Here is a 19,282-nt window from a genome sequence, read left to right on the forward strand (position 1 = left end):
GCGCTAACTCCCTCCATTAGTGCCAAGAGAATGGTCATGGCAAATAATCCATATTGACAGGACCTTTTGAAAATAATTTGGTATTCATAGTGGTTGACACACATACTAAATGGCCTGAAGTTGCCATCATGAAGATGGCATCTTCAGAGAAAACCATTGAAAGATTGGCGATCTTGCAAGGTTTGGTCATCCAGAAGAATTTGTTAGTAACGGTGGTCCATAGTTTATACCACAAGAGTTTAGAGACTATTTAAAGCAGGATGAAATTCAACAAATATGATCAGCTCCTCATCACCCAGCTATAAATGGTGTTGCACAAAGGTTTATTCAAATAATGAAACATTATTTGGGTATCAAGAATAACTTAAGAACAAGGATTACAATCCAAAAGACAGCCAGTTTTTGTTAACACACCAGAATACAATCCACTCAATAACTCAATGCTCTCCTGCATTGCTCATAGTAAAGTATCATTGGCTCACGATATTTGGTTCTAGGATAAAAGACATTGCTGATAGAAAACAACAGAATTAGGTTTTCAAATGAGAGAATGAGGCCAATAGCTGCGTTTTCTAAAAAAGGCATGAAGTATTGATGAGGATTGGTGAGATATGGGTACCGGCCATGACTGCAGGACAAAGTGGACCGATATCCTACACCATACAGGTGAGAGATGATGTAGCATGGAGGAGAAACGATGCAGCTCAACTCTAGGCAACCAGAATGAATGTGCCAGGGACAACATTAATTAATCCACAAATAACTGTACCAAATAGAGGCCTGATATACCTGAAGCAACCGGAGCATCTGAGAGAGACAATACCTTAAAGTGAAGGATACTACAACATTGTGCAAGCCTCCAAACATTGTCATCGCAGGAAAAGTCAACAACAGATGATATTCCTGTACAGCAAAAGGTTAAAGTCAACAAGGAAAATAAACAGGTGCCCGAGGTCTGCTGACAGCCACACAGGAATCAACATCCTCCAGAATGTCTTCCCTGCTGACTATTGTAAATATGATTGTATACATTTTCATTGCAGGAACCTCTGATTTAAAAGGGAAGGGATGTGCTTTTGTGTAAGTATAGTGAACTGTCACTTTAGGAATCTGTTCACGTGATGTAATAATGACATCATCAGCTGTTTTGGGCAGACAAGCAGCTCTCTCTAATCTTGCTGTCTGTAGAATGGACACCGCAATAATAGAGCTCCTGCTGTTTAATGCTTCAGCCTCCTGGTCCATCTTGAAGCTTAACACCATCAAGAGATAAAAATTATGGCTAAGACCTAATTTCTGGATTCCAGAATCAATCCCAGGGGTTCAAAAATTTATCAGTGCATTTTAAGAGTGATGCCTGGTTGGGTTGCAAGCCACAAACCATTACTTGTGACCTAGTTGGCTCCATTGCAGACACGGGAAATATTCAATTTCCATGGAGTGGGGACAGCCTTTCAAGGCACTGTGGTTCAGAACAGCCCTAAAGTGCCATGAACTAAAGTCCACACAAGTCTACCTTTTTAAAGATAAATTTAAAAGGTCCACCTCATTGCCCCTGATGTCAAGGTATGCCTCTCCACCTTCCCCGCTAATGGCACCACTTTCCCCCTTTTCCAGGGTATGCACCCTATCCACTCTCCATGCAAATCTATGATAGCTCCATGCCTATTCACCCACTACATAATATATAGAAGATCATGGAACCACAGTTGTCAACTGAACAACGTTTTCACTGGCGCTCAGCTGTTTCATTAATATAATGGATATATGGGTCTCCACTAAGGATATGTAATGAAGTTGGGGGTTGCTGATGTATTAGGACCACTTGCAACACAGTTACAAGGTACAAGGTACAAGTTCCATCTGCTCCAGAGCTGTGTCAATAACATTCCTGAACAGATTGTTTAAAAATATCTACATAATGAGGCAACACAGTAAGGAGCTGGAGGAACACAGTGAGCCAAGCAGCATCAGAGGAGCAAGAAAGTTAACATTTTGGCTCAGGACCCTTCTTCAGTCCCGACCCAAAACGTCAACTTTCCTACTCCTCTGTTGCTGCCCGCCCTGCTGTATTCAACCACCTTCATACTGTATTGTCTCTGACTCCAGCAGCTGCAGTTCTTGCTATCTCTACATAATGAGGCTATGCTCTGGCTCTCTGATTTCTTCCATCAATTGCACATGGTTTATTTAGACAAGATAAAACAGTTTCAAGTGTTTTCAGTTTCTGCTACTGATTTTTAAAATGGTCTGGATGATCGGTACTTCTTTTGGTTTGTAGTAAAAAAAGTGGGTTTTTTATGAAAACTGAAAGTTATTGATGAATGGCTGCATTTTAAAGCTTTTTTTAAACAAAGAAAAAACATCCTCTTGTCACTGCAGTGTGCATAAGCTCTGTCAATGTAGAGTTTTTGTAAATGGGCATGGAAATGAAGAGCTTGGCATGGGGGCATGATAAGTCATGGTGGGCAGGTGGAGAGCATGAAGAACCCCTGCATTATAGATCCTAAGCTCTTGTTGCATTAAAAATATCTTCAGGTCAATAGTGACTGAGCCAACTCAATCAGCATTAAATTGGTGTTCTTTAGTTCTTGAATCTTTATTGAAAGAAAATTACGAGTGTGTCTAGATTCCTTACGGTATCAAATCTCCTCTCAGTCTATTTTTTCCTCTAAAGATAACAGCCCTGGCTTTTCCAATCTAGGGGCGGCACGGTGGCTCACTGGTTAGCACTGCTGCCTCACAGCGCCAGGAACCCGGGTTCGATTCTACCTTCGGGTGACTGTCTGTTTGGAGTTTGCACGTTCTCCCTGTATGTGCGTGGCTTTTCTCCCGGGAGTTCTGGTTTCCAGGCTAAGTGGATTGGCCATGCTAAATTGCCCATAGTGTTCAGGGATGTGTAGATTAGGTGGGTTATGGGGGATTGGGTCTGGGTGGGATGTCCGAGGGTCAGTGTGGGCTTGTTGCGCTGAAGGGCCTGTTTCCACACTGTAGCGATTCTATGAAATAATCATGTAACTCGGCCCTGACACAATTCTTGTAAACCTATTTCACATCCTTTCAAAAGTCTTTACATTTCCAGATATGCAGTGTGTGGAATTGGACAAAATAATTGCACAGAGACCACATTAGCATTTTCTAAATGATCATCACAATTTCCTTGTTTTTGTATACTATGACTCTATATATGAAGCTCAAATCCCTTACAGCATATGAATCACTTTTCCCACCTGTCCTGTAACCTACAATAATTTGTACACATATACCCTTGGACTCTTTGCTTTTGCACACACTTTAGAATTGCATGGTTCATTATTATTCCTCCCCTCATTCTTCTGACCAAAATATACCAATTACACTTTTCTGAAATAAATTTCATCTACCATATGTCTGCCCATTTTCACAAGCTTATATATACTCTCTCGAAGACTATCGATATCTTCCTCAAAGTTCACATGAAATGCAAGTTTGGCATCTTCTGCCAGTTTTGAAATCATGCATTGGATACCCAAGTCTAGGTATAAGATAGGTAAAAGAACAGCAGTAGTCCTAGTACCAAACTCTATGGAATTCCATTGTATACTTCGCTTCGGTACAAAAATAATGTTTTACACATTTTCCCATCACTCGGAGTCAAAGAGTTGTACAGCACGGAAACAGACCTTTCGGTCTAATTCATCCATGCTGACCAGATATCCTAAAATAATCTAGTCCCATTTGACAGAATTTGGCCAATATCCCTCTAAACACTTCCTATTCATATACCCATCCAGACGCCTTTTAAAATGTTGTAATTGCACCAGCGTCCACCACTTCCTGTGGTAGCTCATTCCATGCACGGACTACCCACGATGTGAGAACGTTGCCCATAGGTCCCTTTTATATCTTTCTCCTCTCACCTTAAACCTATGCCCTCTAGTTTTGGACTCCCGTACCCTGGGGAAAAAGACCTTCGCTATTCACCGTATCCATGTCCCTCATAACTTTATAAACCTCGATAATGATATCCCTCATCTTCTGATGTGCCTGGGAAAATAGCCTATTCAGCCTCTCCCTACAGCTCAAACCCTGCAACCCCAGCAACATCCTTACAAATCTGTTCTGCACCCTTTCAAGTTTCAACATCTTTCCTATTGCAGGGAGACCAGAATTGAACTCATCCAGCTTTGTAATCCGTGCTACCATTGCTTTTTCATTGTACTGGTTTCAGCTTTCCTGGCAAGTATATTATAAGGCACTTCATTTGATGTTTCTTGGAATGCACACAATCACTCATCAACTTTCTCCATCAACAACTTCTAAAACACAATCAATTTAATTAGGGAACTATAGTGCTGGTGGAGGGTTGTTTTTCAGACTGGAGGCCTGTGACTAGCAGTGTGCCACAAGAATCAGTGCTGAACCCACTGCTTTTTGTTATTTATATAAATGTTTTGGATGTGAACATAGTAGGTATGGTTACTAAGTTTGCAAATGACACTAAAATTACAGGCGTAGCTGACAACGAAGGAGGTTATATCAGAGTACGATGGGATCTTGATCAGATGGGCCAACGAGCCAAGGAGTGGCAGATGGAATTTAACTTAGATAAATGTGAGGTGGAAAGGCAAATTAGGGCAGGACTTAGACACTTAATGGTAAGGTCCTGGGGAATGTTGCTGAACAAAGAGACTTTGAAGTGCAGGATCATAGTTCCTTGAAAATAGAATTGCAGATAGATAGGATAGTGAAGTCGGCATTTGGTATGCTTGCCTTTATCGGTTAATGCGTTGAATATAGGAGTTGGGAGGTCATGTTGTGGCTGCACAGGACATTGGTTCAGCCACTTTTGAAGTACTGCATGCAATTCTGTTCTCCCTCCCATAGGAAGGATGTTGTGAAACTAGAAAGGGTTCAAAAAGATTTGAGGAGTTGCCAGGGTTGGAGTGTTTCAGCGATAGGGAGTGGCTGAATAGGCTGGGTTTTTCTTTTACCTGGAGTGTCAGAGGCTGAGGGGAGATCTTTTAGAGATTTTTAAAATCGTGAGGGGCAGGGATAGGGTAAATAGGCAAGGTCTTTCCCCGCGGTGGGGTGTGCAAAATTAGAGAGCATGGGTTTAAGGTGAGAGGGGAAAGAATAAGAGGGAACCTAAGGGGCAACTTTTTCACGCAGAGAGTGGTGCGTGTATGGAATAAGCTGCCAGAGGAAGTGGTCGAGGCTGGTATGATCACAATATTTAAAAGACATCTGGATGGGTATATGAACAGGAAGGTTTTAGAAGGATATGGGCCAAATGCTGGCAAATGGGAATAGATTTATTTAGGATATCTGATTGGCATGGACGACTTGGACCGAAAGGTCTGTTTCCGTGCTGAATATCTCAATGACTATATGACTCTATGACTTTCTTTTATCCACTTTTGTCCAAGTGACCGTTAATTTTGTTCTGGTATATCGCTTCCAAAAGCTTTCCCAACACAGTGGTTAAACTGACTGGGTTTACCTTTGTTAAAACAAGGATATAAATATTGGCAATTGTGGTACGATTCTATATCTAAGAAGGATTCAAAAGTTACTGTTAGAACCTCTACAATTTCCACCCTTATTTCCCTTAGCATCCTTGGAAATATTACATTATGGTCCATGTAATTTATCTGGATTTCAAGTACAGGCTGCCTTCCTAATTGCTCCTCTTCATTAATTATAGCTTATCTAGTGCCGCAACTACTACTTATTTCTCTCAATGATTTTGCCCACACCATCTTGCTAAGGTACAAAGTAATCATTTAATATCTCAGCTCAAATAAATAGATACATTTTTTGTCTCTGATTGGTCCCTCTCTTCCTCCCTTTTATTATTTGCATGCCACTGGAAAACCTTTGGATTTGTCTTTACGTTAGCTACTCTTTTCGCACGTTATCTTTGTCTCTCATTTCTTCTTTCACTTCCTGACTATATTTTCTACATTCAGTTTGGTTCCCAGTTGCGTAATTGGCTCTCTATTTGATTGCCCTGCTTTTTCATAATGTGGGATAGTACTTCCAATGTACTCTTGGAATGCTTCTTGTTCTTTGTCCTTTTCATAACTAATGTTATGACACTATGATCACCATTCCTCATATGTTTCCAGGATGACACTTGATCCACATGATGTTTCATTCCAGCAAGGCTTCCTTTTCCATTGAGCCAGAAAATTCTCCTCAACACACTTCAAATACTCTTAAGCTCTATCTTGTACATCATAATTATTTTAACACTGATTCTGATATTACAATTTACCCCATTTTTTCCATTCATTAGTTTTTGCATTTGTAAGTTTCCTGAAAATATGCTCCTCTACATAGTCCAACTGGTCTATAGAACACATCCAGTATTATAATGGTACCTCTATTATTTCTTACTTTAATCAAATACATGCTGTCCTTAACCAGACTAAGATCTCCTCTCCCTCCAGCACTGTGACATTCTCCTTAATTAATTCTACCACATCACCTCTTTTATCCTTTCCTATCTTTATTTACCACCTTGTATCCAAGATTATTTAGTACCAAATCTTGTCCATTATTAGCCAGGTCTATTAACACTACAACTTCATGTTCCATGCAGCTACCCATATCTGCAACTACCAACCTTATTTACCGCACTTCGTATTTTTACATATGGGAGTTAGAAACTTAAGGTAGACTTTTACTGCATTTGCTCTTTGTCCAATACCTTACTGTTATTCTAGTGCTATCTATCTCTTCCAACTCATTGTGCACCTTGTTTCTCCTTCATAATGCTATATCTCAATAACCACCTTCCTGCCAAGTCAGTTTAAAACCCCTTCAACAGCATCTGCAAACCAACAAACAAAGTCATTTTTCCTGGTTCTCTTGAAGTGAATCTCATCAGACTGTGTACCTTACAACTTGCCAAGAACCAGTTCTAATATCTAGGATTATAAATCCCTCACTCAAAGTATCATTCCAGCAAGGGGGCGGCCTGGTGGCAAATTGGTCAGCATTGCTGCCTCAGAGCACCAGGAACCCATCCTCGGGCAACTGTCTGTGTGGAGTTTGCACATTCTCCCCTTGTCTGTGTGGGTTTCCTCTGGGTGCTCCAGTTTTCTTCCCACAGTCCAAAGATATGCAGGTTAGGTGGATCGGCCAAGGGAAATGCAGGGTGACATGAATAAATTAGGGGGTCGGTCTAGGTTGGGATCTTCGGAGGGTCAGTGTGGAATCGATGAGCCGAATGGCCTGTTTCCACATTGTAGGAATTCTATTCTGTTCTATTCAAATCATTTCAGCCAGTTCCCTGATCTACCATTCTATGTTAATACTCAGAATGGCACTGAGCCTGGAATAACTGGAAATTGCTAGGTCCCTAAACTCTGCCTGCACACCCTCATCCCTCTATGTCATTGGTAGCAGTAATAGTCTCATAAATAGAGGTATGTTGGAGTATGTTAACATCATGGATTGTGCATCCTGTTCCATGTTCAAATTCAGAATATTTCTCATGTCTTAAACAAACAGTTGTGGAGGAAGTGTTGTGAGCTGCAGGACCCTGATCTCCAGTTTTTGAAGTCTGAACAATAGCTGGCACCACTGTAATATATCTGCAAGGCTGTGTGACAGCATGTCATTACAACATGTCTTTAAGCTACGGAAACAAAGGAGGATTATCAGGCAAACAACGAAGACTATGCAGTTGAGTGCTGAGTCCCCTCGGACTCAAATGTTCCTTTCTCTACAGTCAGTACTCAGTTCTGACTACTGATAAGAGTGATACTTTTTCTTGGGCGTGCAGTCAGAGTTAAGCCCATGGCTCTATAGCTCAGGTGTATAGGGTGACAAGCAAAGATTAGAAAGGCAACAGTGATAGAATGTTCTATATTTAGGGGAGCAGGAAGGCATTTCAGAGGCTCCAATTTGATTCCAGAATGGTATGAAACTTCCTTGGAACTTGCGTCAAGAATGGCACTCAGCAGCACAAAAACCAAGGGTAGAAGAACACAAAGCCAGAAGTCATGGTCCATATCCAGACATGGAGAATATTTGGTTTCTTTTGTTGGTAGAATTTTTGAGTTAAACATTTTTGAGAATCATTTTAAGAAAATACAAGGCAAAAAGTTCACAACTTCAAAAGTAAAATTTTTCTTACTTCTTTATATGAAAAATGCATTTTCACAAAAGGGTTCTGATTGAAGTCCTTCTAGCTTTTGCTTTGTCTTCTCTAAGCAATACCAAGTATATCAAGGCAAGGAGCAACCGTTATTTTAATCGCGGTTTGAGTCCTGCCTCAGTGGTAGCTCAATTCTGCTGACATGTGCATATAATCTGGGTTTACACTTCAATGCAGCATTGAGAGATTGCTGGTCTGTGGGAATTGTCATCTTTCAGATTTACCGAGGCTACATCTACCTCTCACGCAGAAAAGTTAATAATCTCATAACACTGTCTGATGAAAGGCTGAGGAGTTCTCCTGGTTATCTGACCAATATAATCCTTCAATCAAAATAGAAAGAATATATAGTCATTTATCTCACTGGTATTTCTGGAATGTTGCATGCAAATTGGCTGCTATGTTTTCCCATGTTATTAATATGACTACGCCAAAATTACTTCATTGTCAGCCGTTATTTTGGCATGTCTCAAGGTCAGAAAAAGCTCAAATATAAATGTGCAGTTTTTAAACAGTAACATAAACATAAATACAAAATCATCAAGGCTATTCATTTTTGCTCTTCACAGAAGGTGAAGTTATTACTAGTGAAATATAATATTTGAAAGAATGGTAAGAATTCAGAATATGTTTATTTGAAAAGTCAAATTTGGATTCAGTCATTAAGTCTGCAGCCCCGGTGCTTATTTCTACATGGTTTAAACACTTCTTTGGCTATTAAACAATATATTACATGAAACACCAAGGGCTGTACCACAGGAGATCAAGTACCATAAAAATACAATTCTTCATATTTTCTGATTATTGTGCCTGGTTGTTATTGTAGTGCCTAGTGGAAATAAAGTGCAATGATAACACCTGCTTCTATTACTTGAACGCATCCATAAAATTCTGTCTAACCTGATGCTGTTTAATTTCAGTCTGCCTTATTTTGGCCTTTACAGAAAACGTACAGATTATCAAAATAGTAGTACCTTAGATTTAGCAGCTTTCCACTTGCTTGAAAGTACCAATATACCAGACTGATGTAGGGTGGTTTTTGCTTCGGTGTACATCACTTCCTTATTCTTTTGCATTGCATTTAGAAGACCAAGTACAACTTTTGTTGGTAAGCCTAGTGGATTGGGACTGTTAGGGCTTACATGCCAGGTAGCATATGCAGAGGTTTTTTTGTCCGTTTGCTGTATGTGTAGAGGTTTACACTTCGTCAGGTAACACCAACTGGAACTTGTTGAAGTCTTCAGAGATGAAAGTGATGTATTTTGTATATCTTGTGTGCTTGTGACTGGAAAGGAAGCTCCAACTTTTATTCGGCCCTCATTGCTAATTGGCTGCACCTGGTCATTACCCAATGGTGACTTGTTATCCTGTCTATCAGAGGCTGACTTCAACAGCATGGTATGCACTTGAGGAGAACTAGAGCATACTGATATAGGGGACTTTCGAATAACTGTACTTGAAGTGAAATGAGAATAATTTGAACTTTCAGGTTCCAAAACTTCTCTTGCAACTATTGGGTGCTTATCCTGGTAAGATATTGACAGATCATGAAAGGATGTTTTGGGGAAGCTGCTGAGTTCTAAAGTTTGAGGACTGTTTTTCTGGGTACCTTCTTGCTCAACAGGCAATGAATCTTCAATTTCATCGGTTGTGCAAAACTGCCTTGTTAACATTGGCTTCTTAAGCTTATTAATTTCCACAGATTTCATGCTGTGTAACCATCCTGGTGTTACATTACCACTGCTTGTAGATCCATTTTCATCTTTAACTCGTTTCTGATGATTTTCCAATGCAATATCTAAACTGTTTGCTGGAGACAGCATGCGTTTACTAGGTCCTGTAGTTTCCTGGGCAAGCAAACCATCTGATGGTGTTTTCAAACCACTGAGTACAAGTGAACTTTTGCTTTCATCATGGGAAATACAATATTTAGAAATGGCAGATACCTTTACTTTAGAACTTATTTCACACTGTTGGCCTTCCAAATAATCATTTGATCCTGAAGGCACTTCCTCATCAGTAGCTAAATTTACTGAATCAAGATTACAAATCACCACAGGTGGATTGTTTGATTGGTCTTGTGTGACCAAAATCTGTGGTAATGTTGTTATAGCAGTAGTGTTATAAACAGATTCCTTATTTTGAAGTCCAAAAGGCACGACCACAGAAGCTAGAGTAGCTGACCTGCCAGAATTGACAGGTTGGACTGGAGGGAGCAAGTATAAATTTGAGATGATCTCCAATGACTGAGGTGAAACATTCGAAGTTAGCACACTTGATCCGAGTGTATCAGGAACTGGTAGTGGAATAACTGGCTGTTGGGATGTAACAGTAGGAAGCAAATATGGCTGACTGTGTTGCTTCTTAACAAGCTGAAGCTGATATTTAGGAGCAAACATATTATCTAAAGCTGCAGAAGGAAGAGATATAACTGGACACAATTTCTGTTGGGCTACGTGAGCTGTTACTATTCTTTCAGGCAATATCTTTAGGTTTCCTTGTGTCGATGCCGGGACTGAAAATGACTTAACATGAACTTGATTGTTTACATTTGCATCTTGTATTGAAGGTTGTGGATCATGCTGCACCACGTGTCGAATTTGTGCCATGCAAGACAAATGATGTGGTGAGGTTAAAAATGATACAGGAGATGACCTGTGCGATATAGAGCTTTTGGGTTGTGGCAAGGCAGCTACCTGCAGAGTTACATTTTGTTTTAATAAATTAGAAGGCAAAACTGGAGGTTGAGAAATATCTGGGCCAATACTCAAAGACATTTGTCGTAAAAGAGGGCCCCTTCTTCTTTCAATAAGTGAGACAGAGGCAGAACCTATTAGTCCAGGAACCACAGTTGAAATCATTTCCACAGGAACTTCAGGTGATGAACATCTTGATGTGGATATGATAGTACAATCCAATGATTTACTACGAATTCCTGAATTAGCCTCCATAGATGGGGGCAAACAACTACTCTGTTCAACTGTAACACGTCTCATTCCTCTGTAATGTAGATTGGGAAGACCAAGTGTGTTTGAGCAATTTATTAACGACAGCTCAGATACTTTACTTATTGCTTCCACCTTTGAAGGACTCTCAGTCCTGGGAATATCCTCCTTATCAAAAGAAGCTGAGAAACTGGAACAAGACAAACTGCTATCCCGACTAAAGCTTCTTGACAGTGTTGAATCAAAACTGGATTCACCAGATGCATGTTCCATCTCAGCCAGGCGGATTCTTTTCTTCTTTGGTGGGAGTTTCTCTGTTGGTAGCTTTGAAAGTGTCTCACTGCGTTGAGGCCAATGAAATTTTTCCGTTACTATTTCCTGCTCATTTCCTTGCGATTCCTGTTCCTGGTCTGGTTCTTCTGTGACCAAAATCTCAGGAACTTGGATGTTTTGTTGACGCACCAGTCTTAACTGCTGTAGTGAAGTGCAATCAACAACAGAGGGTCTCAAAGTTTCATATTTCAATGCCCTCATTGTCTCAGAAGTATTAGATTGCTGTTGAAAATCTGTGAATTTGCAACAAATGTCTTCCTGAGTATTCACAAACACTGAAGGCTGCATGATTCCATTGGGAGTTTCATTTTCTTGCACAGGAGAAATTCTGTCAATAAATTCTGATTGTTCAAAAGAGCCAGGCCTACTCAAAGAATTTGTGTGTTGAATTACAGACACTCCACTGTTGTTCCTATTCAACTCTCCTTTATCTTGCAATGTAGAGCGAAATGGGTTAGTTTGAATTTTGTTACTAAAAGACACAGATGTCTCGAGGGAAGGTTCCATACCGCCTGCCCCTAAATGTTGTCCTTTTAAATTCTTCACATTGACAGCTAACTGTGTGATATCATCACCCATACTGCTCCTGTAGGAAGCAGCAGAGACAGGAGCTTTTATCTTCTGATCTGCTAGAAATTGCTTATTTACAGTTTTTGTCACAGTATTATCACTGGTCAACATTTCATCATCATCACCAATACTTTTAATTTTCCTCCTTTTCCTTACCTTAGGTGGTTGCTGCAGCACACCTGTTGTTCCAATTACCCTGTAATGTAGCAACTGTGGTGGTTTGCTTCGTGATACTGCTTCCTGTTCTGACTCTTTACTGATTGCTGGTTTAAGTTTTGGCCCATGGAGCTCCGAACAGTAGAATTTCCTGTGATTTTCAAAGTTCTCCAGCTTTCTATATCTGTTTCTGCAAGTTTCACATTCATACATTGACCCCCGTCCTTGTGATTTTTTCACTTTTTCCAGCATTTGCGACTCATGCTCAAATGACTTACTTCTTGGCATCAAAACCCCAGCCTTATTATTGCTATGACAACCCTCATCCATTGAGCATATGGAAACAAAGCTCTGTCCTTCACTACCTGATGAATCCTCAACTGCAGTCTGCCTGACAAGAGTTCGTGGATGAGCAAGTTCTATAGGTGTAAGTGGCCCAGAAACAAAAACATCATCACTAAATGAACCACCAATTTTATCATCAAATGACTGGCACTCTCGAAGTGGGTGTGCTACAGAGACTATACTTGTGGGTACAGCAGAGTATGCCGGAGTAGCTGGCATCGAGTTACTTCTAGTAATTGGTAAACAATCAAGAGTTGGAAATGGAGGAGGAACTGATAGAAGAAACACTGGTTTTGATTTATCAGTAGGTGTAAAGGGGGACTTGGGTATATCAGAACTGGAGCTTGTTCTCCTTCCAGAATGTAGTGGCCGTAGATCAAACTGGAACGAATCTTTAAATGTATATGGTTTTGGAGAGTCTATGCTTCCTCTCCTTGAAAGAGATGTTCTTCTAGGTTTTACACTATCTAGCTGTTTATCATCCACTACTGCTTCATTATCTGATATCAATTTGGAAATGCGTTCTTCAAGAATTTTCGTTGCTATCTGAGTGCGAACAGGAGCTACCAATTTCGATGGTTTTTCAATTGAGCTCACCTGTAAAACAGTGGACATAACCTGGTTGCCAGGAGGTGGACAAGGAAAACTGCACTTGATGGGATCAACTTCGGTTGTGGACATTGATTTAATGTAAGGACTCAATGGACTCAATTGTTGGTCTGCACTCTCCGAACGAGAAAAATACCCAGAGTCTGTGCTCCCTAGACTTCGTGGGCTTAAATGAGACTTTCCTTGCTGCTGACAAAAATCAGTGGCTTGCTGTCTTTGAAGCTGAGCATGTGTGGTTATTGACTGAAGCTTTTCTTCCTTTTGTGGGGTCATTTCTATTTGCTGCTTGTGCTCATTATCCTGCTTCTTCAGTGGAGACATCCAAGCGGGGGTTGACTTCACTTTAGGAGTCTGTGGATTTAATTGCTGCTTTGCAGTGGCTAGTTCTGGAACTGTATCTATCAGCTTTGGACTATCAGCCCTTAATGGGGAAATATTCACAGGGTAGGCCACAACTTTGGGTAAAGCAGCTGTAACTTTTGACTCAGAGGATTTATATAGGGCAGCACTTTCATAAGTGCTATAACCAATGGTTTTATTAAGTAGCTTATCAGGTGACTTGAGACTTCGAGGAAATATTGGTGTTTCTGAATAGGTCTCATTGACAGTTGCTTGTGTAGCTTCCAGTTCAAAGTGCTGTTGCTCAAAAGATTTTTCTTCAGATGTGGATTCAGCCTCACTTTCACCACTTTCCTCTACATCTGAATGATTACTAAGTGCTCGGTCAGATTCCTGTGACATGGATGTACTGCTGCTCCCTGATCTCAAAACAAGGCCGAGTTTGATAGCATGTGCATGGGACTTCTTGTGCTTATATAAATTACTTTTAGTTTTAAATGAAAACCCACATGTAACACAAGGGTAGGGTCGTTCACCGGTATGTGATCGAATGTGTTTTTGGAGAACACTAGGTTTTGCACAAGCTCGGTTACAATACTCACAAATATACTTTCCTTGCTTTTTAGGCTTCTGGTCCTTAACTAAAATATCTGACACTTGGTCTGTCACAGAATTCACAATTGGCGTTACGTGGAGCTGTTTATAACCAGATCCAACTTGAACACAATTAGACAGATTAGTTGCCATTGATCGATTTGGATGAACCGCAAGCTGACTTTGATGCATTCCGTGAGATATGACAGGGTTCTGAGAATGACCTAAAGAAGTCACGGTTAAGTTGTATGTTGGCTGAAAATGGTGTTTTGTTTGGTTCTGCTGGTGTGTTGGTGATCCATTAAATCTCTGTGATAAGGCATGATGTTTATTTTGTGGTACAGCTTGTGAAACAAGTTGAGGTTGCAGGTAATTTAAATGAGATGTGGTCTGATCCTCTGGTTGCACTTTTGTCCCTGATTTGGACACAATTTGATTAAAATTTGAATAGTACTGTGGGGCTATAGTAAATTCAGATTTACATACTGAAGTTTGATTTAGGGTGTGTGCAGTAAATGTTGATATTCCACTTGACTCTTGTCCCTGGGTTCCAACAGTGATGCCTGCTTTTCTTGACTCAGGATCAGCTATACAAAATTTTACTTTTGAAAGAGTTTTTAATTCAGGTTCCATTGCTTTCAATAAAACGTCAAAAGCAGTATTTTCATAAGGGAAACTTCCATTTGTACTGCACGATTTGTCCTCGGCTTTAATTAACCAATGTTCTTGTAGTAAAGAAAGATGTTGAATCTGATGCTGCCTATGCTTGTTGGATAGGGAAGGAGATTTCTCAGACACTAGCAATTTTAATGTTGCATCAGTTTCTAGTTGTTGAGCTCCCAAATTTGGGGATTTGATGCAAGGTTCAACTGAGTGCTCCGCGGGCACAACTGCTCTTTGTGCTGACCTGTCAGTTCTAGCTTCCGCTGCCTCATAAACAAGGTTTAGGTCTTGTGAACATTTTTGCCCAATTTCTCCTTCTTTATCAAGTCCTCCATTTTGTACAACAAGTTCTTCTTTCTCTAATAGCATAGAAGTAGTCTCAACATCCTCAACAGGAAAGGCTGCCTCCACATTCTGTTGATCATTACAAAACTTTAATCGAGCTTTGACAGGTGATTTAGGGATTTTCTTTGTTATGTTTTCAGCCACAACTTTCTTCCGTTTTACACCTTTAACTGCGCTTGGTTTGCCCTTTTGTTGAGAGTCATGGGAGTCTGCTAAAAGAAAATGAAGAAATCTTATTTTTTTCCTTCTACTTTATTGAATAGTATTAAAGCAACATACAGTGAATGATATTTAAATGGTTAATGGTGTACAAAAATTGCTTGCTTGTGAGATATTGGGGAGAAATTTGTCTGACAAGTGTGCAGATAGAAGTCATAGTACTGTTTTTCCCAGGAATGAACATAAATCTACACGTGTTTAAATCCCATTATCGTTACAAGTTTCTCCCCAATTATCTTCATAATGGTTCAGAAACAAAAATTCATTCTATACTATTTCATATTATTTTTACACATTAAAGATTATTGAGGTGGTCTTATGGAATTGCATTCCTATCAGAAGTGCATACCAGGACTTTACAGGTGTTCATCACATAATATTTGTTCAATTGTTAATATATGGAAAACATAAAACTTTGCCTACAATTCCCCAATTTCTGATCTTCGTGGATGCGATATTTGCTAAAATTAACTCTTGTACCTAGAGTTAAAAGGTCAATTAATGAAAAAAAAACTTATGCTTTGCAGAATCTAGAATTAAAGTTACCAATTTGCCATATGGTTTTTTTTCATTCAAACATGGGATGAGGGCATTACTGTCAAAGCTAACATTTATTGCCCATTCCTAAGTATCTAGAGCACAGTTAACAGTCAACCACATTGCTTATTCAGTCACGTGTAGGGCAGACCAGGTAAAGGTGGCAGATCTTCTTCTCTAGAGGACGCAAGTGAACTAGACACGTTTTTACGGCAACACCTGATCACCATTAGGGTACCTTATAATTCCAGATTTATATTGAATTCAAATTTCTCTATCTGCAAAGCCAGGATTCGACCCAATGACTCCAAAATTACTATTCCAGAAATGTTACCATTTTATTGCTGCCACTGTTGTTTGAAAACCCGAAATCCCATCCCTGATGAATTCAGATAGGAGGCTTAACAATAGTTGGAAAAATGTACCAAGGATAGCAAGGGCATAGAACGTTATTTGTGTCAGGGACTTATGTCCATTACCTAGAGTGACTCATCACTATTAATTAAGCCAGCCAAGTCCTGAAGGACTAGCTATTAATATCTGGCAGATATTAAGAGAACCATCAAGAGAGAAAAACGTACTTGACCTTGTCCTCATCAACTTACATGTCACAAATGTAGCTGTCACGGACAGTATTGGTAGAATTGATGACCATAGAGCCAATGTTGTGATCAAGCCTCACCTTTTCAATTGGACACCCATCAATGTGTAGCAACACTACTGTACTATATGCAATAGATTCTGAACAGACCCAGCAGCTCAACCAGGTCATGTAGGAAGCAGTACAGGCCAGCAGCAGTACAGTATTTAATCTCAACCGGTTACCTAATGTTCTGATACATCTCTCATCCTACCACAGGCAACAAGACAGGCCCAATGAGAAGAAGTGTTCAAGTGCACAAATGGAACTGCTCCAGACATACCTTTAAATCAGGTACCAATCTGATAAAATTACAACACATTCAACCTCCTGAATGCTAACCAGCACAAGCAATTCTACAATCAACAGAATAGATTATGCAGTCTGTGAATGGTGATGAGACAGAACAACTTACAGAAGGAAGCTCCACAAACATCCCCATCTCCTTTGAAGATACAGCCCACCATGCCAGTATAAAAGACAAGGTTGAAGCATTTGCAACTATCTTCAACCAGAAATACCTTTTCAGCCTCATCAGCAGGTTGGACAGTGTTGTACAAAAGAGACCTAGGGGTTTAGGAATAATTGTTTGAATTTTGCATCACATATAGATAAGGTGGTTAAGAAGACATTTAGCTTGCCAGCCTTCATTGCTCAGACCTTTGAATATGAGTTCGGAAGGCATGTTGAGGTTGCACAGGATGTTGTTGAGGCGTCTTCTGGAGTACTGTGTCCTGTTCTGGTCGCTCTTTTATTGAAAGGACATTAAGCTGGATAAGGTTCAGTAGAGATTTACCAGCATGTTGCTGGGAATGGATGGTTTGAGTTAAAAGGTGAGGCTGGGTAGGCTGGGACACTGCAGTGTAGGAGGTTGACAGATGACCTTATAGAGGTTTATAAAATCATGAGGGGTATCTTTTCCCTAGAGTGGGGGATTTTAAGACTAGTCACCATACCTTAAGGTGAGAGGAGAAAAATTCAAAAAAAGAGATGACGGGCAATTTTTTTTTTTTTTTTTTTTTTTTTTAAACACACATAGGTTCAAGTGTGGAATGAACTTCGAAAGGAATTGGTGGACGCGGCTACAGTTTCAACGCTTAAAAGACATTTAGATAAGAACAGGAATAAGAAATGATTTGAGGGATATGAGCCAAGCGCAGGCAGGTGGGACTAGTTTAGTTTGGGATCATGCTCGGCATGGACTGGTTGGATCAAATGGTCTGTTTCCATGCTATGTGACTCTATGACTCTAATCACAGATGTCTGTACCAATCTGGTTCACCATGCAAAATCAAATGCGAGCTGAAGGAATTGGATATACCAAAGACAATGGCCTTGACAATATTCTAAATGTAGTTAAGTCTACAGATCTCGAAGGCTTAATGATTTATTTTAGTGCTCCAGAACTAGCCACATCCTTACCCAAGCTAATACATTAGCATGTTCCTGACTATGGAAAATTGGTCAGGTAATGTCCCATCCTCAAAAAGGAGAGCAAATCCAAACTGATCAAGTTGATCATGACCCCACCCCTGAGCACCAAACCATCCACAACCTCATCACCTCAGGTGACCTCCCACCCACGGCCTCCAACCTCATCGTTCCCCAACCCCGCACTGCCCGCTTCTGTCTCCTTCCCAAAATCCACAAACCTGAATACCCTGGTCGACCCATTGTCTCTGCCTGCTCCTGCCCCACCAAACTGATCTCCAACTATCTGGACTCCATTTTCTCCCCCTTGGTCCAGGAACTCCCTACCTATGTCAGTGACACCACCCACGCCCTCCACCTCCTCCAGAACTTCCAATTCCCCGGTCCCCAACACCTCATCTTTACCATGGACCTCCAGTCCCTCTACACCTGCATTCCCCATGCAGATGGCCTTAAGGCCCTCCGCTTCTTCCTGTCCCGCAGGCCCGACCAGTCACCCTCCACTGACACCCTCATCCGCTTAGCCGAACTCGTCCTCACCCTCAACAACTTCTCTTTCAATTCCTCCCACTTCCTACAGACAAAGGGGGTGGCCATGGGTACCCACATGGGCCCAAGCTGCGCCTGCCTCTTTGTAGGTTACGTGGAACAATCCCTCTTCCGTACCTACACCGGCCCTAAATCCCACCTCTTCCTCCATTACATTGATGACTGTATCGGCGCCACCTCGTGCTCCCACGAGGAGCTCGAACAGTTCATCCACTTCACCAACACCTTCCACCCCAACCTTAAGTTTACCTGGACCATCTCTAATACCTCTCTCCCCTTCCTGGACCTCTCTGTCTCCATATCAGGCAACCACCTAGAAACCGATATTCATTTCAAGCCCACCGACTCCCACAGCTACCTAGAATACTCCTCCTCCCACCCACCTTCCTGCAAAAATGCTATCCCCTATTCCCAATTCCTTCACCTCCGCCGCATCTGCTCCCAGGATGAGGCATTCCACTCCTGTACATCTCAGTTGTCCTCGTTTTTCAAGGACCGTAACTTCCCCCCCTCAGTGGTCGAGAACGCCCTCAACCGTGTCTCCCACATCTCCCGCACCTCCCGCACCTCATCCCTCACACCCCGTCCACGCAATAAGAACTAAAAAAAGAATCCCCCTCGTCCTCACGTACCACCCCACCAACCTCTGGATCCAACGCATCATCCTCCGACACTTCCGCCATCTGCAATCCGACCCCACCACCAAAGACATCTTTCCCTCCCCACCCATATCTGCTTTCCGGAGGGACCACTCTCTCCGTGACTCCCTTGTCCGCTCCACACTCCCCTCCAGCCCCACCACACCTGGCACTTTTCCCTGCAACCGCAGGAAGTGCTACACCTGCCCCCATACCTCCT

At 41.2% G+C, this 19,282-nt stretch overlaps 2 protein-coding genes across 2 annotated transcripts in view; one reads left to right on the forward strand and one right to left on the reverse strand.

Annotated features, from left to right (window-relative positions):
* The window catches only part of hivep1 (HIVEP zinc finger 1), an 87,353-nt gene extending 72,160 nt beyond the window's left edge, over positions 1-15,193 (reverse strand). The window contains exon 1 of the mRNA XM_048614452.1: positions 9,124-15,193. Within this exon, the coding sequence (XP_048470409.1) occupies positions 9,124-15,072 (5,949 nt within the window). The 5' untranslated portion in view covers positions 15,073-15,193. The remainder of the gene's footprint in view (positions 1-9,123) is intronic.
* LOC109927112 (glial cells missing transcription factor 2) overlaps positions 1-19,282 on the forward strand; it is a 1,179,481-nt gene that overhangs the window by 1,059,266 nt on the left and 100,933 nt on the right. The window lies entirely within an intron of this gene.

Source organism: Rhincodon typus, chromosome 2 (genome assembly GCF_021869965.1).
Source record: "Rhincodon typus isolate 14 chromosome 2, sRhiTyp1.1, whole genome shotgun sequence".
Classification (NCBI taxonomy): domain Eukaryota; kingdom Metazoa; phylum Chordata; class Chondrichthyes; order Orectolobiformes; family Rhincodontidae; genus Rhincodon; species Rhincodon typus.